The sequence below is a fragment of the Mandrillus leucophaeus genome, unplaced genomic scaffold (genome assembly GCF_000951045.1).
Source record: "Mandrillus leucophaeus isolate KB7577 unplaced genomic scaffold, Mleu.le_1.0 Scaffold789, whole genome shotgun sequence".
NCBI lineage: Eukaryota > Metazoa > Chordata > Mammalia > Primates > Cercopithecidae > Mandrillus > Mandrillus leucophaeus.
Genome location: NW_012108574.1, coordinates 232,218 through 258,833, shown reverse-complemented (window position 1 = coordinate 258,833; position 26,616 = coordinate 232,218). Strand labels below are relative to the sequence as shown.

Genomic DNA, 26,616 nt, shown 5'->3' with positions numbered 1-26,616 from the left:
GTGACTTTTTACATTATCTTAAATATTGCAATACTGTTTGCAAAATTTGTTACATTCTCCCATACCTTTCAACTTAAAATTACATGTCTACAGGCTTCTGATTACAGCTAAGACGGAGTAGGCAAACTTCATCCTCTCTCTTCCACTGCTTACAAATAAAATCCCTGGAATGAATGCATACAACACTGTTTAAGAACTCTGAAAAAAATAAATAAGAGCAGGCAGATTTGTGGGAAATAAATGCTCAAAGAATGATCAATATGACTGTGAGTTTTCTGGTATTTTCCCTCCAATATCTCCTGGCTTGGATGCTAGAGGGCCAAAATACCACTACACAGTTGACAAACAAAAAAAGCTCCAAGAGAAACTTTTCCTTCTAGCCAGAGGACTGGGAACAGGGACCCTGCAGGTCAGAGAATGGCCCCAATTGTTCTCACTTTTACTCTCCTGGGTATGTCTCAAGGAAAGCCCCAATCATGAAACTATACTCCTGTAATGTTGGTAGTGCAAGATCTAAAACCATGAGGAAAATCCTTCTCTCTGGCCAGAATTGGGAAAGGGAGCCCCTATGGAGGTGCGGGGAAAACTCTGCTGGTTTTTCTTTCTTTCATCTTTTTGCTTCACCCAGGAGGTGGACCCCAGGCAGAGGAAATATGCAACAATTTGGGGAGGGAAAAACTCCAGCCTTGCAGCACAAAGACCAGGAAAAGGGCCTCTGGGCGCCAGAGAGTGCAAGGGAAATCATGGAGTGCTAAAGAAAAGACTTCCTTAAATCTGTGGGTGAAGTCCTGGACTCATCCTTGAGCAGGGCATGTGTAGAACTGATCCAAAGCAGAAAGCAGGTCAGGACTTGTGGTCTGAACCAGATAGGATTGATCACATAATATTCAAAATGCCCCAAATTACTCCATACACAAAGAACCAGGAAAATCTCAATTATTTTCAAAGAAAAGATAATTCACTGATGCTGGCCCTGAAATAATCCAGATGATGGAATTATCACACAAAAACTTTAAAGCAGATATTATCACCATAGTTCACAAGTAAGAAAAAATGATCTTGAAATGAATGGAAGGATAGAAGCTGTCAAAAAAGAACCTGAAAATAATTTTAAAAAGAATAAAATGGACATTTTCTTGCTAGAAAATACAATAACTGAAATTTTAAAAATCACCCCATGGTCTCAACTGAAAACAAAGATGACAGAAAAAAGAATCAATAAACTTGAAAATAAATCTATAGAAATTATCTAATCTGAACAATAGAGAAAAAAAGATTGAAAAGAAAAAATAGAGTTTCATGGACTTGTGAGACAATATCAAAATGTCAAATATTCTTGTCATTAGGTTTCCATAGAAAGAGAAGAAAAAGCTTGCTTGGTGAAGAAAAAAACTTGAAGAAATCATGGCTGAAAACATCCCAAATTTCGTAAAAAGACATAAGTGTATTGATTCAGCGATCTCAGTATATTCAGAAACCCCCAAAACAATAAATTCAAAGAAAACCTCACCCAAAGACATCTTAAACAGCTGAAGACCAAGGATAAAGAAAAAAATTAAAAGCAGCCAGAGGAAAGCAATACAATACATATAGAGGAAGAACAATTAAATTGACTACAGATTGGTCATCAGAAACCATCACAACCAGAAGACAATGGAAAAAATTCTCTAAAATGCTGAAAGAAAAGAGTTGTCAACCCAGAATTCCATACCCACTTAAAAAACAAAAGAAAACAAACAAATGAAAAAAAAACCAAAACCTTTTTTAAAGGCAAAGTAAATATATTTTTATATGAAGAAAAACTAAGAAAATTTATTGCTGACATGCCAGTTGCAAAAGAAATGCTACAGAAAATTCTTCAGGAGAAAGAGAAATGATTCCAGTATTTGGGAGATATTTCCAGATGTCTTTCTCTTATTCATTTTGAGTTGCTCCTGTAGCCCACTGCTGCTGCTACTCTCTTGGAGAAGGTCATATTCCCACTCAAAACTTGGAACTTTAGGAGTAAAGGAAGATGACAAAATTATAAAGCTAGGTAAACATAATAAATTATTTTCTCCTTAAGTACTTTAAAATATGTATGACAGCTGAAAGCAAAAGTTATAACACGGTATAATGAGGTTTTTAATGTTTATAGATGTATATAATGAGTACAGCATGGAGGAGGGAAAAGGACCTGTATGGATGCAAGGTTTCTATATTTCACTTGAAGCAGTAAAATACTAACTCTAGATAGACCATGAAGAATTAGGTATTTGTATTATAATCCCTAGAAATTTAAAAATACACTTAAAAACACAAAAAGATATAGTAAAAAAGGCAACAGAGAAGAAAAATGGAATACTAAAACAATATTCAAATAATCCAAAAGAAGACAGAAAAGGGGAAACAAAGAAATAAAACATAGATGGGACAAACAAAAACCAAACAATAAAATGGTAGACCTAAATCCAACCATATCAACGAATGTATTAAGTGTAAATGGTTTAAACACACCAATTAAAAGACAGAGACTGTCAGATTAGATTTTTAAAAAATAAGATCATCTCTATGCTATATATAAGAAACTCACATTAAATATGATATAGATAGGTTAAAATTAAATGATTTTTAAAAATACCATGCAACTTTTTTTAGAAAGTTGGAATGGCTATATTTATTTAAAGCAAAGTAGACTTCTGAAGAAGGAAATTTATCAGAGATTAAGAGGAATATTACACAACAAAAAAAGGATTAATTCATCTAGAAGTTGTCACAATCCTCAATGTATATGTATCCAACAATAGAGCTTCAAAATACATGAAGCAAAAAAATGAGAGAAGTAAAAGCAGAAATAAACAAACCCAGTTATACTTGGAGACTTTAACAAAACTCATCTTTCACTGACTGATGGAAAAGTACACAGAAAATCAGTGAGGACATAGAAGACCCGAACAACACTACCAATGAACTTGATCTAATTTATATTTGTAGAACACTTCACCACCAACAGCAGAATGCACATTCTTTTCAAGTTGCCCCAATATAGACCATATTCTAGGTCATAAAACAAACCTTAACAAACTTAATAGAATAGAAATCATACAAAGTATGTTCTCTGACTGTAATGAAGTCAAACGAAATGAATAAAAGAGAGATATCTGGACAATCTCTCAAATACTGGAAATTAAGCAACACATAAAAAATTCATGGGTGAATGGTGAGGTTGAGGAGCTGGGATGCTGGCCAGGGAAGTTTGCCCATGCTCTTAATCAGTAGGCCACATGGCCTCTCAAGGTTTTCCAGAGCCTTGAATGCCTGGCTAAGGACTTTGAAATTTGCATTTATTCAATGGATGAGTGTTTAAGGATTTTCACATATAAGACAAAGCACTATTTGCAAACAGATGGAGTTGGGTATAGTTTGTGAAGGGGCAGGAGAAGGTGCAAGACAAATCTATTCTGCCCCACCAGGGAGGCAAAGTGAAATTAAAGATTTGGATTTTTCAAGCTTTTTAAATTAAGACATTTTTGAAACAGAGCCCATCCCTCCTTTTTCACAGAGGTTATTTCCATAGTCTTTTGGGGTTGTAACTATGTTACATGAGCTGGCAGCTCTAGAGGGAGGAGCCTGTCTTTACCATCAGACAGGGGCTTTCAGACAAAGGCCATATAACCCTGCAAGAATGGGGGTTTCCCAAGAGATAATTAGCTTATGGCTCTAGAGAAGTTACTTAACCTCTCTATGCCTCAGTTTCTCATCTGTATGATGGGGATGATATCAGTTCCCACTGACTGGGCCCTGGCCTCGGGCTAAGCCGCCTGGAAAAAAGGCTAGAAGGGAATTTGAACTCCTGGCTTCCGGTAGCTGCAGTGGGACCCTAGCTGGAAGGTAGGTGGGAAGGTGTCTCAATAGTTTGCAGTAAGGCTTGGAGGAAGGTCTTAGCATGACAAGAAGTGGGACTCCTACCTCCAGGGACCCAGAGTGGAAGCAGGGTAGGGCATATTAAATATCCTCTGCAGTGACTTTGATCAACTACCATGACAGAGAGGGTTTCTGTTCTCTTTGAAGCAGAAAAAAGATCAATCTTTCTTCTTATCTCAGCCTCTTTGCACAGTGGCATCACGTGCTCCTGCAGCCATTGAGGTTGCTACTCTCTCAGAGAAGACCGGAACAGAGGAGGCAAAGCCCAACCCAACCCTGTCTCCTCCCCCACCCCCGCCCCGTCTCCCCGTCTCCCTGCCTCCCTGTACCCCTCCATCCCAGGGATGAACAGAATCTGCCACTTTCTGGCCTTCATTTGGCCCAGCTTCGGAAGGAAAACGGAGGAAAACAAAATACCGGCCAGGCGCGGTGGCTCACACCTGTAATCCCAGCATTTTGGGAGGCCGCGGTGGGTGGATCACGAGGTCAGGAGATTGAGATCATCCTGACTAATGCAGTGAAACCCCGTCTCTACTAGAAATACAAAAAATTAGCTGGGCGAGGTGGTGGGCACCTGCAGTCCCAGCTGCTCGGGAGGCTGAGGCAGGAGAATGGCGTGAACCTGGGAGGCGGAGCTTGCAGTGAGCCGAGATCGCCGCACTGCACTCCAGCCTGGGCTAGAGAGCGAGACTCTGTCTCAAAAAAAAAAAAAAAAAAAAAAAGAATACCTATGCACCGGGAAATAAGACCTTCCAGGGGGCTCCTTCATCAAACTTTAGCTAACCTGGGTACTCCTCTCTTCCTCACAGTCTGACTTTTAAAACATTGCCTTCTGCTGCGATCTAAAGATAACTGGGATAGGAGGCAGGAGACTGGATTCTAGTTACCGGTATGCCTTTGATTTGCTGTGTGACCTTGAGTAAGTTGCTGCCCCTCTCTGAAGCTTAATTTCTCATCTACGAAGCAGAGTTGCTGCAAATGTTTTTCAGGACTCAATTTAAAACTCTGTAGTCAAGACCAGACTGTGGCCTGCGCCAGACTTCATTGTGCCTTCAGGTTGTAGAATTGTCTTTCTCCGATCCTCTCACAAAGGAATTGCCCCCGTAACCTTGACCTCACTGACTCCTTCCTATCTTGGCCAAATGTTTTTCTGCACAATCTATTAGTGGAAAGAGCTGCTTGGCTAGTGGAGCAGCATCCGGAGTCTGCAGGCTCTGCCCATGAGGGGCAGGAGCAATTCTCATCAGTGCTTCCTCCAGCTTGTTCGAGGACTGATGACAGCAGAGGAGAGGGCTTGCAGGGTCACTCTGCCTTTGAAAGGCTGGGAGAAGAAGAGAATAGGACATGGGGCAGGATAGGGAGGAGTCGAGGTGGGAATAAGGGGTCGTGGGAGGAATGTCCTGGACCTCCTGCCTCTGGGTGTTGTGTCTTTATGACCATATCAGGCTGGTGAGTTTGGGTAAGGGTCAGGGGTTTACCCCATGCAGGTGTAGCCCCTGCCCATTTCATTGGGTGAATGAAAGAGTTTCAGACACAGAGGAAGTGAGATCCTCCACCTGGCCCCCTGCCCCTAGAGGAGGTCCCAAAGACAAAGGGCAAAGGCCACAGGAGTCGTGCTCCTCCAAGCCAACCCAGTGAGCTGATGCTGCTTCCAGGCATCAGGCTTTGGAGAGCTCAGTAATAAGCTTCCTGTATCTGGTCTCCAGGATACTGACAGGTCTACTGTCAGGCCAGATCCAAGGCCCATTGAGAGTCTCCCAGGGTATAGAGGATGGAATAGTTCCAGAAAAGGGAAAAAATGAGGAATGAAGTGAGAAAGAAGTAATTCCAGTCTCCCTCCTTCTGCCCGACACTGGAGCACACCAGGCCAGATCTGAACCTCTTCTCTGCCTCCAGGACTGAGGGTGTCAGTGTCCTCCTCCTTTTCCTCCCCCAGCCCCAGCTTCGTGTGTCCCTTCCATCACTCCAGGCTCCTGGGGTTTCCTGCTCTGCCCTCATGAACCCTGACCCCTAATAAGTCCCCAGGGTCAGCCCTTTGCCCACTGCCCAGGCCCCTCAGTAGCCCCCAGCTTGGGATCTCTCCAGGAAAGCGAATCATCTGTGAATTGCTGCCATGACTGGTAAGGCCCAGGGGTGCCATTCTTGGCATCCTGCCCAGGTATTTGGACCTACAGGGTGGGTGTATTTGTGTGTGTGTACAAATGTGCACACTTCAGAGTGCAAGTTTTGCGTAGAAGTGAGGTGCCCGGATTGATTTCATGCTGTTTGGGGGGAAACATGTAGGTGTAGGCATGTTGCAGCATGATATATATGTGCTTGTACACACATTACGTGGGGCTATTTGTATTTCTGTGGATCTGAATATGTTGGAGAGTGAATATTGAAGCATGTGGTCCTGCATTTTATGGAGGTTTGTGTACTCCTGAATTTCAGGAGTTTCATGTATAGCTTGCAGAGTGATATGTGTGCCCATGGGCAATGCGTGCTGGGTACCTGTGAGCTCTTGAGTAACTTTGCCACTTTCCCTTTGCCTGGAGGAACTTCTTCCTGGCTCCTTCCTCTCTGCCTCTTCTACATTGGAGGAAGAGCTGAATCTTGGCCAAATAGTCCATCCAAGGTCAAGGGTCAGCAGCAAATTTAGTACTCCATGGTCCTTGCTGTCTGACCCATGTGGCAACAGCAGGCAAGTGGGGGTGGGGGATGCTGATTGCAGCTAGAGAATCCCAGGAGCAAGCATCTTGAGGAGTTCAAGGTTAGCCTTGTTGTGCTCTGAAACAAGTGATAACACAAACAACCACTGTTTACTGCAAGGGTGAATATACTAGATACGGTGCAAAGCACTTTGCAGACATTATTTAAACCACACAATAATTTTACGAAGCACCCCCTTTTACAGATAAGGAAATTGAGTCTGAGAAATTAAATGACTTAAGTTGGGTCAAATAACAAGTAAGTTATAAGACTAGAATCTGAACCCATGTCTGTTTGACTCTAAAACTCATGATTCTCTCTCCCTATTCTGGTCTACAGATTATGCTAGAAAGAGGGGAGAGTGGAGGAGCTCCTCTTCTCCAAAAAAATCACACTTACCAAACAGATCTGTTTGGCTTGTTAGAGGTGAGCCTTCATTTCGCAGAAGGACCTCAACTTTACACCCATAGATTTAAGATCTGGAACTCCCGGATGGAGAGAATGGAAAGGAGAGGTGGGCGGAGGAAAATAACCAGAGAAGGCCTCCTGGAACTGATGGAGAGAAACATCGCGAGCTTTGGTGGGGGAGGGAATTGGCTTTACAGACCTTGGTCTGCACCCGGTGTCCTGGAGCCCAGATGCTTGGTGTGTGAGGTTCCCTTGGCTCACTCCTGTAGCTTCCCTGGGAAGACTGCTGTGTGGTCACCCTCAGGATGAGGATGCTGGTGAAGCAACTCATCAAGGTGAGATGGTCAGAGGCACCCCTGCACATGCACAGCTACTCTACTCTAGTGCCCACTGGGAGACTCTGCTCTTTCCGTTCACTCCCAGATTTAAGTTGCAGGGAAAATGCATTATTTTTTCATTAAAAATTTGTTTTGGAATTGATGGTCTTCAGAGATGTAATTAGCCACGTTATTTCTCTCCATCAGTAGTCCCTGGCATTTGCTGGAGTTTCTTGTCCTTTTTCCTCTCCATTTCACTCTTTCCATCCTCTTTATAATCTAGGTTGCAATACTTCCCCACCCCCACCTCCAACCAGCACCACTTAGTCTGTTTTTAGACTGAATAACTATTTTAAAATCTGGAGAGGGAGTTATAGCAAACTCCCCCCCCCTCCCCACTGGGCTGTAGGATTACAGTCCCCTGAGCCAGCTAGGAACTCCACGATGCCCAGCACTGCCAACAGGATAGGGGAGGCAGCTCCACGTGACACTGTGACGGCCTGGCTAGTGGCAAAGCTAGGCAGAGCTAGGAAGGTTGTTGGCTCCCCATGTTCTGGCTGGATAATCCCAGGTAAGTTACTTAACCTTTCTGAGCTTCTGTTGGCCTCACAGTGTTCAAGGCTGGCACTCACTTAGGTAAAGCACTTCACTGGAGGTATACAGCAAATGCCCAATAAAAGGCAGCTGTAGTTGGGAGGTCCATAGGCAAGAGGGAGACTTGGGGACAGAATGAACAGGAGATATGGGTAGCAGGAAAGGTATAGCCTGGGCTTGGTGACTCAGCTACCTGCTTTTGTGGTGACCCAGGAGCCTGGGCTGGGGGACAGGTGACAGGTACAACCATGAGGAAGACCCCTTATGGAGCAAGCCCCACTGAGTGGAGAGAGCACTCAGGAGCTCCACCTCAGCTGCCCACGGCTGAGTGTCCCCCTTTTGTCCAGAGTTGCTCCTATGGGTTATTTCTGGAATGCAAGAGAGCTGCCTAGGAGGTGGGCTCCCCAAGACCTTAGAGATGGCCCAAAGTGCAGTAACTCTTTAACCCTCCAACTAGGTCAGGGGACTTCTAGGGTGGCTGGGCTGGCTATTGCTCTGGGGAATCCAACTACCTTGGTGCTCAGAAAGGAGCGGTCTCCACCACTCCCCGTCCCTGCTATCCCATGCTAGTGACACATGACATGCAGCCATCTCCAGCATTGTCAGAAATGCCATGCTCCATGGAGTTGAGGGCAGAAAGCCTGGTGCCAAAAATCTAAACTTACCCTGGTCCCCCACAAAGAGGGGTAAAGAGAAAAGTACAGCTTCAGCATGGAAGATCTTTGGCATTTTGCAATGAAATAAAATCAGAATGCACGTGATTTATATCAAGAGCTAAAGTGCCGCAGACTTAGACAGTCATGGGTAGGTATCCTTTGAAGGGGTTGATACTTGTTAACGGAGACAGAGTTGCATGGTGTTTTACAGAGTTGTGTCTTGTTGCATTGATGTGAAGGGGACTGGAGTGAACCTGGTTTTTAATACTGGCCTTACCTGCTTTTATAGTAATCCTGGTCCCCTAGGTTCCCAGAGACATGCAGAGAAGTGGAAATTGGCTCAGAGGGTCTTTGAACTTGTACATGGATGTCACTACAAGCCTCATGGAAGCAGGCAGCATCTTGACGTGAGTCTAGTTCACAGAAGGAAATTTTCCTAGTGATTTTTGTGGACAAGTCCTAGGCATTAGTAATAATACTGGTGATGCTGAGGATAATAATAACTACCATGCATTGGTAATAATACTGGTGATGCTGAGGATAATAATAACTACCCTGCACTCCAGGGCCATGCTGGGCTCTTTACGTACACTGCTTCAGTTAGCCTTCAGTTCTGTAAAGCATTACCATCCTCATGGCGCATGTGAAGATGCCGAGACTCGGGCAGGGTAGAGAAGTCGCAATGTGTGGAGGATGGCAAACAGCACAACAATGCCCGCCAACAGGAGCAGCAGAACCAGGATGCCAGCCCACTCCATGGTTTATAGGTGTCGTCACGAAAGACACGGCTCATGCAGGCACTAGATGGAACAACACTTTACTCACACAGAGAAGAGACAGAGCAAGATCAGCTGCAATCGCAGGTTCAGTCCCTCATGGCCAGGGGTCTCTTCCTACAGCAGACATAAGGTGATGGTCTGCATGCCTCCCTCTTGTGCAGCAGGGGGTGGACCCTGTTTCCTCCCCACCTGGAACAGATATAACAGCGGGGTTGGCCAGGTGCCTGCCACATGACGCACAAGCTTAAGCAGAACAAAAGAGTACACACTGAGTCTGGAACAGGAAAAACATATTCCCACACAAGGCGATAAGCCCAACACAAGCTATGACAGCTCTTTATCTCTTGGTAAGCAAGTGTTTTTGGCTCAAGGCCATTTGTATGGGGCTGAGCAGAGGTTAAAAGACCACATGCATGAGACTGCCTTTCTCAACCAAGGTCATCTCATTGGTGTGCAGCAGAGCCAGGATTTGAACCAGGTCTTTCTGGCACCAAAGCCTATGAGCTTTCTCACGGATGAGAGGTCTTCCCCAGGCCCCTCCAAGTCTCCTCTCTCTCCTCACACCACAGCCACATCAGCTAATGGACAGCCAGATTCTGCAGAGAAAAATGGACTGAGTGGTTTTCTCCCTTCTTGGACTTCTTTAATGTAAACACCTAAAATGATATTTTCCCTGAAGAATCCCCATGTACAGAAGTTTAAAGCAGAAAGCTGAATTCCCATCAGAGATGAGAAAATGCATAACAGAAAAGCAATATATGGGAATCTAAGGTACTTGGGCAATTATGTAAATCAATGGACATGGTAAGGATCATTCAGCCCTGGAAAAAAATGGACACATGTAATTCCCTTTCAGAATCTGAAAAAAGAAGAAAGAGGGATGGAATAAAAGCCCTTTTTGCTTCAGTCACAGAGTCCTGCAATTCTGTTTAAATATTAAACCTCCATGTGGTTGCTATGGGGCTTTTGTAATATGACTAAACTGTATTTGCTCATTTGGGGAAGGGTTATCACCTGCAATTCACAGATAGGATGCCAGAGGTTAAAAGAAGTTCGGTAGTTGATCTATGTTCACTATGTTCATTTTAGAAGCCAGGTTGAATTTAGCCCTCAGATATTTCCAATTCCTGACCTGATCCTCATCTTCTCGAGGAAAAATTGCAGTGAATTCTCAGTTGCCTATGTGGTTAATGTGGAAGAATAGAGACATATATAATTCTAAATGATGTCTATGTCCCTTGCTCTAAACATTTGCTTCGGAAACTTCTTGCAGATCTTAGAATGAAGCCACCCTAATGTGCAAGGGGCCCCATCCTTACTCCACACCTTCCCTACTCAACATTGCCCACCTCCCACTCCATGAAGACCTAGGGGCAGTAGATAAAAGGGAAGAGGCTCTTAACTCTCTCCTAGGTTGGGCTAGGGTAGTGGGTAGTGGAGAGAGGCTGATAATAAGGCATTTTGATTTAAAAGGGCTTCTGTAGTGCCGCAGGCAAGCAGAACAGAAACAGTAAATGAGACAATGAATTGTGTCCGCAGAAGACTTCCATATGGATGGTGATTCATTATGTTAATAAGGAGGTGAAAGCCAGAGGTTGACTGTATTCTGATTTCATGTCTGGGGAATCTGTAGCTCAGAAGCGGGGAGCATCCAAATTTGAGGTCAGAGTCCAAATTCCAGTTCCCATCTCCTGATTCCAATTTGGTTGGTCTAATTACTGTCGTCTTCTAATGACTAAGGATGCTTTAGAGCCAGATGGGACCTGAGTAGAAGAGCAAGCAATGCTTAAGGTGGAGAACAGTGATGCTGGAGACAAGCAGAGCCAACTCCTTGGATCCATGCAACAAATATTGAGCACATACCAAGTGCCAACTGATGGCAGAACTGGTATCGGGAGAGGGAACCACAGAAGAATCTGATACTGACCCTGACCTAAAGGAACTCAGGGTAGGAGATGATAAGGAGCATGCACAAATCTCTGTCATACATACAGAGAGGGAAGTGAGATGAGGTCTAAGACTGCTTCATTTATTCTCCCATTCAATTAAATCATTAACTCAGCTACTCAGGCACGATCCTGAGTGCTCTGGATAAAAAGCTAAGTAAAACTGATCTCCACCCCAGAAGCTACCATTCCAGTGCTGAATCTGAGTCACCCCAGGAGGCATATCAAAAACATTCCCCAGCCCCTCAGGCCCCAGCCCTAACATACTGATTCTGAATCTGTAACTGGTACCCAAGACATCTGAAGCCTGGTTTCTAGCTATTCTCCAACTTTGGGCACTGGTCTGATGGAATAGGGAGGGAGCCCAGCTAAGAGAGTCCAGAGGAAGAGTCTGAGATAGAGAGCAAGGATTCATGACCCACCTCTCCCTGGAAGCCTTCCTTGACCAGCATAGTCCACTCTGATCCCCAGGTCCTCTGAATCCAACCTCCACTGTGTGTACTGCAGTTTTGCTTTTTTTTTTTTTTTTCCCCTAACTAGCAGCTTTAATCCCTCCTCTCCTGCTTGTGTCTCATCTCTAAAGGTGGGTCCTCCTATCTTCCAGGTCATTGTGATGAGGGTTCCGGGGGCCTTGTGACACACCGCTGGCCGGCCCTGTTCCAGTGTGGGAGGTCAGGAGCAGCCAGTTCCTCCTGGGAATGCAACCCATCTCCGAAAAGGAAGATCACATTCCTCTGCTGATTCAGCATCACTAGAGCTCCAAGTGAGTTCTGATCAGAGGCTGTTTGGAAGACAGCAGAGGCCATGACCACCCTCTCTCCTGAAAACAGCCTCTCTGCCAGACAGTCAGCCTCCTTCATCCTGGTGCGTGTTCTTCATCAGTTCTGAGTGCCTCCCTCCCCAGCCTCTGGTTGACACTGGGACCATTTTCCCCTGCTGGGTGGGAAAAGCTAGAACCCTGAGCTAACATAGAAGGTGGAGCAAGGGCGGTTGTACCTTACTCTTACCATCAGCCCAAGAACAGGACTGAGATATCCAAGCACCCTTTCACCTTCTTTCCAAGCCAGCAAAACCTTCTCCCCAAATGTGCTATTCTAACTTTATTGAGTTGTGTAGGTTTGCAAGCACGTCCCTGAAGATGTTGATAGATTTTCATCAGCGCTTTTTGCCAACAATTTTGGTATACGGCCACCAGGTGGCAGTAATGCTTTTGTTAGTAGCTAGTTCTAAACCCAGTTTACAAGATACAGCTATTTGTTAGAAGTCGGCTTCAGTCATAAAAATTTTCCACACAGTATTTTTTCAAAATCATAACTAATTACAATAACTTTAGCCAATCTCAGGTCTCATTAATCATAGTGATTAAGAGAGTGATACATAAAAATGCAAAATGGACACCCCGTCCCTGAATTTTAAATGTTATTGCTTTATTGCAAATTATCACCAGGCCTTGCTTTAAATTTTCTTTATATCTTTCTCATTTCTCTGAGCTTAGAGAAGGCTAATAAAATAAACTGTCACATAGCATTTATTATATACGATGACTGTTCTAAATGCTTTATTTATAGTCATTCATTCTCATCACAACTCTATGAGGTGAATAATGCTGTTGTCTTCTTTTTATAAATGAGAAAATGGAGCCACCGAGACTTTGTCACTTGCCCACAGTCACACAGCTTGTAAGTGGCTTAACTTGTATTTAGACCCAGACAGGTGGGGTGCAAAAATCAATATTCTCAACGTGTGGCACCCAAACCTGCAGCATTAGCACCAACTGGGAACTTGTAAGAATGCAGACTCTTGGGCCCCAGATCTTCTGAACAAGAAACTTGAGACGAAGCCCAGAGATCCGTGTTTTTTGTAACTCATCCCTCCAGGGGACTCTGATGCACAATTAGCTTTGTGAACCACTGTTTAAAACCATTTTCTTCATCACTGTGCTGTACTGATGGTACACCCTCCACACCTGGTGTGGTAATAATTGCTGAAGTGGGGACCCCCTGTTACGGTTGGGAGTATATCTTGTCCTCAGGTGAACTGGAGTAGAAAAGAGAACCTTGTCTGGGCGCAATGGCTCACCCCTGTAATCCCAGCACTTTGGGAGGCCAAAACGGGTGGATCACCTGAGGTCATGAGTTCAAGATCAGCCTGGCCAATATGGTGAAACCCTATCTCTACTAAAAAATACAAAAAATTAGCCAGGCATGGTAGTGAGCCCTGTAATCCCAGTTACTTAAGAGACTGAGGCAGGAGAATCTCTTGAACCAAGGAGGTGGGGGTTGTGGTGAGCCGAGATTGTGCCACTACACTCCAGCCTGGGTGACAGAGCGAGACGCCATCCAGAAAAAAAAGAAGAAGAAGAAAGAAAGAAGAAAGAAGAAAGAAGGAAGAAGGAAGGAAGGAAGGAAGGAAGGGAGGGAGGGAGGGAGGGAGGGAGGGAAGGAACCTTAAGCAAAGTCAATGGCCTTCCCTGGGCTTTATTGGAGGCTCTGTGGCTCTGAGTATTCAGAGAAACTTGGCATCAAAATCCTCATAAAAAGTTTTTCTTGTCCTCCAAAAGCTTTCTTATTTTACTGAAAATAAGGGAGAAAAGCCCTAACCCAATGATGCAGTGGCAAGAGGAGATGTATGCCTGAAGCCAAGGCCTCTAGCGCAGGAAACTTTTAGAGGGGCTGAGCCACTTAGGGCTCCCACTTCTGATCCCCTTCCCCAGGGGAACAATGGCCAAGGCTTCCTCAGATTTGCTGATGTAGAGCTTTAACCTGCCTAGACACACCCTGAAGGTGAGAGATTTCCACAGCTGCTCTATCTAGCACTATGCTTCCCAGGAGACTAGGAAAGGCACCATTGCAGAGCTGGAGGTAGCCAGCCCCTCGCAAACTGCATAGTTCCCCTCCTGGATTACCAGCTCATTATATCCAGTGTATGGGAAAGGGTGTTAATAGGTTGGTTGAGCAAAGAACAGAGGAACATGGGAAGATGAAGGTTGATTTGAGAAGCCACTGTGCTGACAATCTCCATCACGTTAAAGGAGCCTAGATACACATTCTCTGATTTCTAGCATAGGCAAGTAGGTAGTGTGTATGTAGACAGGGGGCTTCTAAGTGACATTTCCCCCTTGGCCTTCTACAGGTCAACAGCCTTCTTGTTCTGGTCCTTGGCTTAATAGTAAGTGTCTTAGATAGTCTTTTGGGTGGCCTATAGTTTGCTGAGGTTTGGAGAGATACAGGGAACTGGTGGGTGTAGACAAATGAAGTTTCCTAGAAGGAAGAAGCAGTGACGTTTTATAAACAAATTCAACCATGGCAAAGTAGGCAGATGGCCAATAGTTGCAGGTAGAGGTTTAGAGATGCAAAGTCTCTGAATACTCAACAGATGTCTTCTTGTGATGTTTCTAATTATTTCTGTCTTGTTGTGTTGATGCTGTATGTTTTGTTATGGTGTGCTGTGCATATTACTTTAATTTCAATATTATCTCTCCATTGTGTTTGACATTTTGTCATACCTTTGTTCGTCGTTTATTTTTTAATCATTGTAGGACATTTGATTTTAAGGTATTTCTTTTGTTCACAGCTTACGTAAGATACATATTTTTTATTTGAGTGGAAAATCCTTGCCTTTTAATTCCTTCCCACTGCCCCTCCCACTCCCAGCATGGCATTAGGGTTAGTCCTCTGACTCTTGCATCAAACAGCTTTGGGTTCAAACTTCAGCTCTGATACTTTCTGTGTGGTCTCAGATATGCTAATTAACCCTCCTATGGCTTCAGTTCCCTGATCTGTAAAACAGTTCAAGAACTATACCACCTCATAGATACTTGTGAAGATTAAATGGGTTGATATATATAAAGTGCTTAGAACAGTGTCTGGCACATCATCAATTACTTTTTAATGTTTACAGCTAATAAGAGAATGTAATGCATTTATTTTCATAATTAATTTATTTGGATTTCTATCATTTTTATGCTTTATGCTTTTATTAATTCTTTATTGTTTCCTGTATTGCTTGCTTTTATTTTTTAAAGTGAGTTAGAAGGAAGATGTCCTGTTCCTTTAAATTCCTAATGTTTAAAGTCAAAAATAAAGCAATTTCTTTTGACTCCATCCTAATATCTAATAAAGAAATGAAATCTGTAGTTAAAAACTTTCCCACAAAGAAAACTTTAGCCCAGATGACTTCGCTGGTTCTACCAAATATTTTAAAAAGAAATGATACCAATTCTATAAAAACACTTCCAGAAAACTAAAAAAAAAAAAAAAAAAAAAAAAGAAACACATCCCTACTCATTCTGTGAGGCCAACATTACCCTGATACCAAAATTAGAGATATTACAAGAAAAGAAACTCACAGGCAAATGATTCTTGTGAACATGGATGCAAAAATTCTAAATAAAATTTTAGCAAATAGAATCCAACAATGTATAAAAAGCATAGCACATCATCACCAAGTGGGGCTCATCCCAGGAATGCAAGGCTTATTTACCATTCAAAATTATTCAGTGTAATTTACCATCCTAACAAACTCAAAAACGAAAAGCCATATGACCATTTCAATAGGTACAGAACACTATTTGACAAAATCCAACATCCATTCCTAATTAAAAACTCTCAGTATGATAGAACGGGAAGGGACTGTCTTCAACCTGATAAAAGGCATCTGTAGGAAGCCTAGAGTTCACATTATACTGAATTGTGAAAGCCTGAATGCCGCTCCTCTAAGATTAGGAACAAAGCAAGAATGTCTTCTCTCATCACTTTTATTCAACGTTGCACTTGAGTTCTAGCCAGTGCGGGAAAACAAGAAAACATAAATAAAAGGCATCCATCCTTGAAAGGAAGAAGTTAAACTGCCTTTATTCACAGATGAACATGCTCATCTATGTCAGAGTTGACAAATTTTTTCTGCAACGGTCACAATAGAATTTTTGGCTTTGTGTCCATGCAATCTCTGTTGCAGCTACTCAACTCTGCCATCATAGCATGAATGCAGCCACAGATGAAAATGAATGAGTGGGTGTGGCTGTGTCCTAATCAAACTTTATTTAGAAAAACAGATTGGAGGCCACATTTGACCCATGGATCACAATTTGCTGACCCCTGGTCTATGTCATAAATCCCATGGAATCCACAAGAAAACCACTAGGACTAATAAGTGAGTTTTACTAGGTTGCAGGAATACAAGATCGATATATAAAAGTACATTGTATTTCTATTAGAAATTTTAATTTTAAAATGATGCTTTTTATAGTAGCATCTGAAATATAAAATACTTACGGATAAATTTGACAAAATACATGAATGACGTAGACACTGAAAACTACAAGACACTGCCGAGAGAAATTTTAAAAGACCTACATAAACGGAGAAATATACTGTGTTCATGGGTCAGAGGACTCAATAGTGTCATCAGTTCTCCCAAACTGGCTTACAGATTCAATGCAGTCTCCACCAGAATCACAGCTGCCTTTGTTATAGAAATGGACAAATTGACTAAAATCCTTATGGAAATGCATTTCTAAAGTTAAAGCATTTCCTTTTATAGTTAAGGATCCCGGGACACAGCCCAGCTTTGCCTGTTCCCTTCTGCTTCCTGCCACATCGCATGCTGAGTGTTGCAGTTTCTGAATGAGTGTAGGTTGGGAGAACATGATGACAGTCAGAGGGGCAGAAAGCTCGCTCTGATGAGTGGCAGTGTCTATGCAGGTGCGGAACACATCAGGGCAGACCCTGCTTCCCAGGGTTAGGCCCACACTGAGATTTGTAACTTCTTGGCCCATATGTCCTATTTGGGTCCAGATGACAGGGCACACACGAGTTATTAAAGAATGTGTTTCTCAATCCATTTCCATCAAACATACAGTTAGTGGAAATTATCCCGATTTGGGGCCTGTGGGCTCTGATTTTTAGTTAACAAGGCTGCTTTGCCTTCATTTATTTCTGTATTTATTTATTTGAGAAGGAGCCTTGCTCTGTCACCCAGGCTGGAGTACAGTGCCACGATCTTGGCTCACTGCAACCTCTGCCTCCCAGGTTCAAGTGATTCTTCTGCTTCAGCCTCCCGAGTAGCTGGGATTACAGGCGCCCCACCACCACACCTGGCTAATTTTTGTATTTTTTTTAGTAGATACGGAGTTTTATCATGTTGGCCAGACTGGTCTCGAACTCCTGACCTCAAGTGATCTGCCCACTTGGGCCTTCCAAAGTGCTGGGATTACAGGCGTGAGCCACCATGCCCTGCCTGTTTTACCTTCTAATACTTTACTACTCATGTGGTTTGTGGACCAGCAGCATCACCTGTTACTCAGGAGCTTGTTAGAAATACATCATCTTGGGCCCCACCCCAAACCCTCTGAATCAGAACCTGAACCTGCAGAAGATACTTAAGTGATTTGTATGCAAATTTAATTTTGAGTCACATATTCAGATGTATACTAATGGGAAGTTGGGAGTGTGTATATTTACCTGTCTCCTCAGCTCTGTCCATCAGCACATCTTTATGTCTGCGATGTGGCATTTCAAGATACTCTTCTCGCCAGTAGAAGGGAATACCCCAGGAAGAAAGGAATCTTCTCTTATTCCAACAGGAACCCTCACTCCTAGTTGTTTTGTTGTCGTTGTTGTTGTTATTGTTATTATTATTAGAGACATTATTATTATTATGTGCTCTGTTGCCCAGTCTGGAGTGCAGTGGTATGATCTCAGCTCACTGTAACCTCTGCCTATTGGGTTCACTTAATTCTCCTGCCTCAGCCTCCCGAGGAGCTAGGATTACAGGCATGCACCACCATGCCTGGCTAGTTTTTGTATTTTTAGTAGAGACAGGGTTTCACCATGTTGCCCAGGCTGGTCTTGAACTGACCTCACGTGATTCACCTGCCTTGGCCTCCCAAAGTGCTGGGATTATATGCATGAGCCACTGCACCTGACCCTAGTTATTGTTTTATAAGCATTTTGAATTACTTTGCATACAGTGCACTCACCTCTCTCCAGCACATACACACACACACACACATCCACATACACATAGCACACAGATATATACAACACACACACACATACACACACACTCCCTTATCAAAAGCAGAAACCATCCCTCATAATGAACCATTTTACATTTCCAGGAAAGGTAAAGTGGAGCTCATAACTGTGTCTAATTAATGCTTATTTTATATTTTCCTATGATCAAAGCAGTATACATTATTATATAAAATTTTAAAAGTACAAGAAAGGCCAGGTGCGGTGGCTAATGCCTGTAATCCCAGCACTTCGGGAGGCTGAGGTAGGTGGATTACCTGAGGCCAAGAGATCAAGACCATCCTGGCCAACATGGTGAAACACCCTCTCTACTAAAAATACAAAAATTAGCTGGGTATGGTGGCGTGTGCCTGTAGTCCCAGCTACTCAGGAAGCTGAGGCAGGAGAATCGTTTGAACCCGGGAGGCGGAAGTTGCAGTGACCCGAGACCACACCGCTGCACTTCAGCCTGGCAACAGAGTGAGACTGTCTCAAAAAAAAAAAAAAAAAAAGAAAGAAAGAAAAAAAAAAAACAAGAAAAAGGATAAAAAGTACTTATTTCCTATCACTCAAAGATAATCACTGCTGTTTTTAGTTGTGGGGGGGACTTTTTTTGTATTTTTTTCAGTCTTTTTCTAACAACTTTATAGTAGTCAATGCATTATATATTAGAGTTTATGCGGGGTGTTATTATAATAGATAACAGACACAATACATAGAGAGGTATTACTATGAGTGCCATAGTTGTACTACAGAGTATAGCACATAGAGAAAATGCTAGATACACAATTCTGTATTCTGCTTTTTTCTGTTAACATTTGTATTTTTTCAGATTATTATTCATTCCTTGTAAACAACATTTATATGCCTCAAAATATTCCATTGAGCACATAAACCACAGTTTACTTAACTACCCCCTTATTGCAGAACATTTAGAGTGCTTGCATTTTTCATGTTGGTAAGTAATGTGCAATGAAAGTTATATTGTGCATACAGGATTTTTTCTGTATATTTTCAGTAATGTACTCAAGATAGATTTCCAGAAGTAAGTCAGGCTGTGTGCTTTGATTCATATTGCAAAGTCCAGAATGTATTATTTAAAATCACACTTAAAACCTGAAGGCTCCTAACATAAGGTGGAACTGGTTGCTGCTTTTGCCAGGTGAAGAGAAAACCACCCATTGACAAGACAGAATGGGACAGCTTCTTTGATGAGAACGGCCACTTGGCCAAGTCACGGGACTTCATTTGTGTTAACATCCTGGAAAGGGTGGGTCCCCAAGCTACCCTTGGCCTTGCCCTGGAACTGGGAGCATGGACGGGCAGGGGGCAGGTGTGGCGTTGGATGAGGCCCTTTCGGTAGGCATCGAAGAGCCCATGACCCCTAACTCCCACCCCCACCCCAGGGTCTGCACCCCTTCGTGAGGACTGAAGCCTGGAAGTTCCTCACGGGCTACTTCTCATGGCAGAGTTCCCAGGATGAGCGGCTCACGGTGGACAGCATGAGGAGGTAGAACACTCCAGACCCTGTTGGGATGGGAGGGGGGCCTGCAGGTGGCAGGTGCTGCCTCCCCAGCCTGCAGACTGTCTTCTGCCCCCATGCAACTTCTCATTCCAAGAGGAACCCCACGCCTCCTGACCCAGGCACAGCACACAGGAGGTGCGGCCAGTTCATGCCAGTGCCTTCTCTCCCTGAGCTCCATTTACCAGCCTACCAACTGCCAGGCATGGGCTTGCCAGCCACTCCTCCCACCCCTGGGCCCCCAAGTCCCATCCTTCCCTAGGGTCTATGCATTCCCCCTCTGAAGCAGCCTTTGAACACAGTCTGCCGCCCACTTCCCTGGGTGCCACCCCAACTCCACCTCCTCCCTGCCCCCTGTGGCTGAGCTGCCTCCTGGGTCTAGTCTCCCCACTCCCCGCCTGTGTCCAGTGTTTCCTCCCAGTGCCCAGGGGGAAGGTACAAAACCCAGTATGGGCTGCCTGTGTCCTTAGATGAAACACTCCCAGTGGTATAATTGGTAACGTTTCAAATAGCACATCTCTTCCAAAAACTTACTGATCCGAGCTCCACATCGCCCACTATCCCAGAGCCTGACATTCCAACCACACTGACAGCCTCACTGACTCCTCATTTGCCCGCCCCTGCCCCACCCCTGCCCCAGCACAGACCACATTTGCACTCCTCTCTGTCCTTGGTTCACCCTTTCTCTTTCCTCCACAATGGATTTCTATCATTCGCCTATCAAAAGCCCACCCTTCCTTCAAGGCCCATATCCCACAGTGCACCTCCTCCAAGCAGCCCTCCCAGATCTCCCAAGGGAGCCAGGGATGAGGCACTTTGGTTCAGTAGACAACACACTAGCTGTGAATTTGGACCGTCTTGGATTTGGAAACTGGGTTCAAATTTCAGCACTCTGATTTACATGCTGGGTGAACTTGCCCAAGAACTTCAGTGCTGAAGTCTCAGCCTCCTCCTTCATAAAATTCGGGTTACAGTTTATTTCACAGAGTGGTTGTGGGGGCTGAATCAGATAATACAGGTAAGGCACCTTGCACAGGGGAGGAATGAATAGCTTTTATGATTTTGACAGGAATGCTCCCTCCCTCAAGTCAGAGGCCCTTGACTTGCACTTCTACGACCCTGGGCACTTGGTGCCACAGTAGTGAGACTGGAGCCTGTGTCTTCCCTCCCAGGTTGAATGCAAATAAGGGCAGAGGCTGCCGCCAGTTTGCCTTTGTCTTGGGCCCTCTCCTGACCTTGTCTGTCCGTGGGAGGTCTCCGTACACACTGGCTGAGTCAGACTGACTCCACTGCTGAATATCTTCCCATCAGAGGAACGGACTCCTTTGGATTGTGGCTGCATCACGGTGTAGCCTGAGGTGGACTCACAGGTCTGGGAGCCTGAAGCAGGAGCTAGGCCCAGCCTCAAGGGAGCATCCAGACAGGATGTGGAAAAGATTCACACGCCGGGGCCAGCCAGAGTGACCGAGGGTGGGACGGGGGTGTGAGGGCCGGGTTGGGGAGCTCAGAGAGGCTCGGGAGCTCTGACAAGAGCCCACCTGTGTTGGTTTCCTGAGGCTGCCTTAGCAAGTACCACACGCTGGGTGACTTCCGACAACAGAAACCTGTCCTCTCACAGTTCTGGAGCTGCAAGCCCAAAATCAAGGTGTTGGCTCCTTCCAAAGGCTCTAGGGTAGAACCCTTCCTTACCTCCCAGCTTCTGGTGGCTCCCAGTGTTCCTCGGCTGGTGTGCCTCACTCCATTCCCTGTCCCCGTGGTCGTGAGGCCTTCTCCTCTCTGTGTGTTATAAGAACACATGTCATTGGATTTGGGGTCCACCTGGAAAGTCTTAAGTTAAGGATCTCATCTGGAAATTCTCAGCTTAATCACATCTACAAAGACTCTTTTCCCCATATGGTTACATTCACAGGTCCTAGGGGTCAGGACATGGATATGTTTTTTTGGAGGCCACCATGCAGCCAGCGATACCAACTAATCATATTCTAATAATGAGGACAAAACACCGCCTCACTCAGCACTTCCAATTCTTAGGCACAGGTGCCAGTATTATGCCCATTCTACAGATAGGGAAACTGAGGCTTAGAGATGGAAAACGATGTCCCCAAGGCTTGCCTCCAGTGGCGGACACCCAGTTATTAAGGTGTAGAGCCAGGATTCAGGTACAGTGTTTGGAGTACAGAGCCCAGGAGGTTAAATCGTCTCCATTCTGCACTCCAGGTGCACGTTGGAGGACAGTTAGGGTGGCACAGGTTGAGATGAGGGAGAGCATCGCAGGTAGCTGCAGCTGCTCGTTCTCCACTTATCAGAAGGGGGAAACCACCTTGTTCAGCCTTAGTTCTGTTCTCACAGGAAGAACTACAAGGCCTTATGCCAAATGTATGAGAAGATTCAGCCCCTTCTGGAAAACCTGCACCGGAACTTCATAGAGACTCGCAATAACATTGGTGAGCAAAGTGGGGTGGAGAGGGCTGGGCAGAGGGAGGGCTTGAAGCCAACTCTGCCCCCTTCTCAGTCACTTCCAGGGAGGGATGGCTCCAGGATCCTGGGAGTTGCTTTGACTTGTGCCTGGAGTTTTGCCAGCTGAACCTTGGTTAATCTACCCCACCAGTCTCTCCTGTGTGGCCCTAGATGCCCCATACCATGTTTCCCTGGGCGCATGACGTTCCTGCTGCCTGGTCTTCCTCTCTCCTTTCTTTGGCTTTGAATGAGGTTGGATTTGAACTGGACAGAGAGGAAGGGTGGGGGAGGACATTCCTGGCTGAGGGTATGGCCTCATCAAAGGGTTGGAGGTGGGAAGAAACACAGACAGCTCAGGGTGTGGTGAAGAACTGAGCCTGGCAGGGGCTGATGTACCTTTCACAGCTCCCTCTCCCTCCAGGATGTCCTAGGGCCTGCCCATTGGAGTAGGGGAAGAAACTCACCCATAGCCCTGCTGGATGTGATCTGGTGCCACCCCTTGCCCCTTGCTTCCAACCTAGCACGTGACATTCAGAAACTCTACGACAAAGACCCCCTGGGCAACGTCCTCATCGACAAGAAGAGGCTAGAGAAGATCCTGCTCCTGAGTTACGTCTGCAACACGCAGGCAGGTGAGCCTCAGCCTCCGCTTGTCAATGCCCTCCCGGGACCTGGCCCAGCCTAAGCCAGGGGTCCAGGCCCTCCCACCCAGCCCCTCCTCCCCAACCCCCTCTTTGCCACAGAGTACCAGCAGGGCTTCCATGAGATGGTGATGCTCTTCCAGCTGATGGTGGAGCACGACCACGAAACCTTCTGGCTTTTCCAGTTCTTCCTGCAGAAAACGGTGAGGGCAAGGCCTGAGCTCAGGGACGCCCCTCTCCACCCCCTACTACTCCCCAAACAACTTCTTGAGGCTGGGCAGGCATTGGCAGCCCCAGCCATTCCCTCCAACCCCAACCATTCCCTCCAGTCTTCTGGGTCTCAGAGGAGCCTGGGAGGGTGATGCTAAACCCAGTGGTTCAAAGTAGTGGCGGTGGGGAGGCATTGAAGTGGAGAAGGGGAATGGAGCAAAGCTCTGGGTCCACCTCTCAACAAACCTTGAAAGAGCATGAATCCGCCAGGCCCAGGGATGGCGCCCTCTCCTGGCATTTTCTTCCCCAAGCACGACTCTCCTCCCTCCTCACCTCTCCTTCCTCAATGGCTCCCCGTGGCCTCCAGAACAAAATCCAATAACCTTAGCCAGTTATTCAGGGCTGTTCCCTTCACATAACCTGAATTCCAGGCACACCAGGAAACTCAGTAGTTCCCAGGAACTCCCTCACAGTCCAAGTTGAGGGGTTTTGAAGGTGCAGCTCCCTGGAACACCTCCCTGGAAAGCCTTTCCTCATGATCTGTGAGAGGCTGCCCAGAACCCTCCCTCATGCCTCCCTCCACCCCACCATCCCTGCAAATGTGCTGGCTGCCTTTCCCTTGTCCCAGTCGGCTCTGCCCCAACACTATTGTGTGAGGGAAGAACTGGGCAACCGGGCTCACTAGACTGTGAACTGCAGTTGAGAAACTCTACTACACACACACACACACACACACACACACTCTCTCTCTACACAGCCACTCAGAGGTGCACAACATATACAGACAAACTTGCATACAGATCACAGTCACACAGATATGTGCACACACACACAGAGACTTGTAGAGACATGGGGGCCCAGCTCACAGATAGACACACAGAGCCTCCAGAAGTGAAGCTGGGGGAAGCAGAGTTGACTCTTACAGTGCCCTGAGGCCAAGGAGGACTCGGTCTGTCTCCCACCGTCGTGTGCAGGAACACAGCTGTGTCATCAACATTGGCGTGAGCAAGAACCTAGACATGCTCAGCACCCTGATCACCTTCCTGGACCCCATGTTTGCTGAGCACCTAAGTGAGTGGCTTTCACCTCCTGCCACCTCACCCACCCCCCAGGGTAGGCATGGGAGAGGGGCTGGGACCCAACTGTCGTCCCTAATCATGGGGGGCTGGAGAGCAGCAGAGTCATTTGATTGCCTCTCCAGGCCCTGGGAAGAGGGTTATCTGGATGGGGTTGGAGTCTGGACAGTTGAAAGTTGACTCTAAACCATCTCCTAGGGCAGCTGGAAAAAGGGCAGCAAGCTTTTTGTATTTCCCAAGTGTTTTGCAGGCTCCATAGTTTGGCCTCATCTGCATGTGTTTGCTGCATCATGTGTGTTTTCCCTGACTACAGCCTCGGCTTCTCTCCCCACAGAAGGGAAGGGTGCAGGAGCTGTGCAGTCTCTCTTCCCCTGGTTCTGCTTCTGCTTCCAGCGTGCCTTCAAGTCCTTCGATGACGTCTGGAGGCTCTGGGAGGTGAGGTGCCCAACTGGGGATCATCAGGCTGGGCTCCACCCCTCGGGCAGAGTGGAAGCTGCAAGTCTTCCTTGCGTCTCCCTTTCCTTCTGGCTTGGATAGAGTTCAGTATCTTGGGGTTTTGTTGGGTCAGCAACCCTGCTCCCATCTTGCTGGAGCAAGCTGGAGCATCACTTTGTCCATATGTTCATTTAACACAAAGGCCTCACTGGCTGTGCCTTCTGTGGGCAGTCGACACAGGAGGGCCCTCTGGCCTGTGCGGTGGGAGCCTGGGCCTGCAGCTCCACTTCCCTGCTTCCCTGCCCAGGTGGCCTCCCCACGCTTCCACTTCCCCAGCTGTCCCCCCAGCCCTGGCCTTCCCCTTCCCCAGAGTGCTGCTCCTGTGGAACTCTCTCACAGAAGGTGGGTCCCCAAGGACACCTGTAGTCCTGTGATCACAATACCCAGAGCCATCAGCAGATGAACCCCCTGAGGAATGCCACGCCCACCCATCACTGCCCTCCCATGGCCGCTGCTGCCTGCAGAGTCCAGCCCAACCATCCACCTGACATGTAGGGTCCCACAGATCTATTCCCACCTGCCTGTCCCTCCCTCTTGGTTGGCTGGTCTCCATGCCCAAGTCCATGACTACACCCAGGCCTTTGGTGACACCCTTGTGTCATTTAATTCCCATCAACCCTTGCTTGCCAAAACCTCACTCAAATTCGACAGTTTCCTAGTGTCTCCCACCCCTCATTGCCTCCCTCCCCTTCCTCTATCCAATGAATTCCCTGAAGCCTCAATCTCTGAATCCCCCAGAAGACAGCACAATGCCTAGAGTCAGGGGTACCTGTGAGCACATGCCTGAGTGAATGGATGAGTGAGTGAATGAAGGAAGGAATGAATGAATGAGCAAGTCAGCAGCAAGACCCAGGAATGGCTGATCCCGGGCACGTGGTTGGTGGGTACCTCACCATCCTCAGGGCATCTGCAGTCTCAGGCTACGGGGCCCAGACTGAGACGCCCTGACCCACAGGTTCTGCTGACGGGGAAGCCCTGCAGGAACTTCCAGGTGCTGGTGGCCTACAGCATGCTACAGATGGTGCGGGAGCAGGTGCTGCAGGAAAGCATGGGCGGGGACGACATCCTCCTGGTGAGAGCACCCTCGGGCAAGCCACCAGCCCAGCTCCTGGAGGCCCTGACACCCCACTCCAGCTGCAAGACCGGGGCTCATGGGGTGCTGGGCACCAGTGCCACCTTTTCCCCCCAGGCAGGAAGGGCAATGAGAGCTAAGGTATGGATTACTGTGCCAAGGGCTTTTAATAGACTAGCTCATTTAAGCCTCACCACAAGCCTGACACAGAGAGGCTATAACCATCGTCATCACTCGTAGTTAACATATGAGGAAACGGAGGCCTTGAACACTCCCTAACCATTAAGCTCTACCATCTCGCAGTCAACCCCGTGGCCCTGGGATATTCCTGAAGCAGAAGGACCTAGAGTTTTCCATCATTTTAAAAAAGCTACTGAAGTCTTTGTTGGAAGAAACAAATCTTAGGTGGCACCCCAAATATAAACCAAGTCATCCTTCGAAGACCCTAAGACACTTGGTGGAACTCCAGGACTCCCTAGAGCCTAACATGAAAGCTAACATTTACCATTGCCCCCAAATATCAAATTTTAGGCATTGAGCCAAGCAGGCTGGGGAGAGGTCAGGTGGTCCCCAGCAACTGCTGTGAGCAGCATCCTTCTTCCCTGGGTGCTGCAGGCAGCTGCCTGTGCCCAAGAGTGCAGGGAGACATTTGCCCCAGCCCCATCCACAACAGCTTCCATGCTCCTGCGCAGGCCTGCAACAAGCTCATTGACCTTGATGCTGATGAGCTGATCTCCGCTGCCTGCGTGGTTTATGCTGAGCTCATCCAGAAGGATGTAAGTTACCCCAGTGATTTGTCCTCCTCCTCCTCCTTCTCCTCCTCCTCCTCCTCCTCC

At 46.3% G+C, this 26,616-nt stretch overlaps 1 protein-coding gene across 2 annotated transcripts in view; it reads left to right on the top strand.

Moving 5' to 3' along the window:
• Positions 1-11,955: 11,955 nt before the first annotated feature.
• The window catches only part of TBC1D21 (TBC1 domain family, member 21), a 15,211-nt gene continuing 550 nt past the window's right edge, over positions 11,956-26,616 (top strand). The window contains exons 1-10 of one of the 2 annotated variants that reach the window (XM_011967114.1): positions 11,956-12,158; positions 19,470-19,577; positions 19,714-19,817; positions 22,179-22,273; positions 22,808-22,918; positions 23,030-23,130; positions 24,112-24,208; positions 24,548-24,648; positions 25,664-25,780; positions 26,473-26,556. In XM_011967114.1, the coding sequence (XP_011822504.1) occupies positions 12,099-12,158; positions 19,470-19,577; positions 19,714-19,817; positions 22,179-22,273; positions 22,808-22,918; positions 23,030-23,130; positions 24,112-24,208; positions 24,548-24,648; positions 25,664-25,780; positions 26,473-26,556 (978 nt within the window). In that variant the 5' untranslated portion in view covers positions 11,956-12,098. The remainder of the gene's footprint in view (positions 12,159-19,469; positions 19,578-19,713; positions 19,818-22,178; positions 22,274-22,807; positions 22,919-23,029; positions 23,131-24,111; positions 24,209-24,547; positions 24,649-25,663; positions 25,781-26,472; positions 26,557-26,616) is intronic. The other variant, XM_011967115.1, reaches the window with a different exon arrangement.